Consider the following 1,003-nt stretch of genomic DNA (forward strand, 5'->3'; position numbering starts at 1 on the left):
TTTTTTTTTTTTTTTTTTTTTTTTTTTTTTTTTTTTTTTCTAGGGTATGAACAGAATGATAAAGAAGCAGTGAGACTATTAGATGACCTCTTAGAAAATTTTTATCATTCCTGTTCCTCAAAAGAATTTCTGGAACCTCTTTTTCCACGACATGGAAAAGATATATTATCCAAATTTATGAACATAACAAATATTCTTGATTGTGTACCTTGTGTTAAATGTAGACTACATGGAAAGTTAAAAACAACAGCATTGCAAATAGCACTTGTGGTAAGAAAGGAAAAAAAAACCTTGTATATGTTTATGTGTGCATGTTATTTGTATACCTACATATGGTATATTTCTTATAATACGTATTTTTATAAATGTCTCATTGTTTTAATTACTTTATTTAAAATGTGTAAAAATATATATATATATATATATATGTCATTTTTTTATTTTTTTATTTATTTTGTTTATTTTTTTTTTTTTTTAGGAAGGAGTGAGTGACGAACATATTGGCTCACTTGAACGGAACGAAATCACTGCCCTCATAAATGCCCTATACTATTTTGCAGATTCTATATTAATAATAAACAAGTAAAAAGAAAAAAAAAAAAAACAGAAACAGAAACAGAAACATACACCATGCGTGTGAATATATATATATATATATGTTTATATATTTTATTTTATTTTTTTTATTTTTTTGATGCAGATTTGAGGACAGACTAAAATTAAAAAAGACCATTTTTATTTTTTACGTATTATCGTTTTCTCTATTTTTATTCCTAGTAATATATTCAATAATTTTCCTAACTATTCGAAATTACAAAAAAAAAAAAAAAAAAGTAGCATAAATGAACATATATATGTTACATTTACAAAGGTGAAAAAAAAAAATTAAGTGAAGAAAAAACATAAACAAGATTTATTTTTACAAATTAATAAAAAAAAAATATATATATATATATATACATATATATACACATGTATATATTATTTACATAATAACACCTTA

The 1,003-nt window shown here is 21.7% G+C and overlaps 1 protein-coding gene across 1 annotated transcript in view; it reads left to right on the plus strand.

Annotated features, from left to right (window-relative positions):
- PRSY57_1122400 (endoplasmic reticulum oxidoreductin, putative) overlaps positions 1 to 842 on the plus strand; it is a gene marked incomplete at both ends in the record, with an annotated part of 2,423 nt that extends 1,581 nt beyond the window's left edge. The window contains 3 exons of the mRNA XM_012908188.2: positions 44 to 270; positions 479 to 582; positions 701 to 842. Of these exons, the coding sequence (XP_012763642.1) occupies positions 44 to 270; positions 479 to 582; positions 701 to 842 (473 nt within the window). The remainder of the gene's footprint in view (positions 1 to 43; positions 271 to 478; positions 583 to 700) is intronic.
- Positions 843 to 1,003: the final 161 nt, after the last annotated feature.

The sequence above is a fragment of the Plasmodium reichenowi genome, chromosome 11, assembly GCF_001601855.1.
Source record: "Plasmodium reichenowi strain SY57 chromosome 11, whole genome shotgun sequence".
Taxonomy (NCBI): Eukaryota; Apicomplexa; class Aconoidasida; order Haemosporida; family Plasmodiidae; genus Plasmodium; species Plasmodium reichenowi.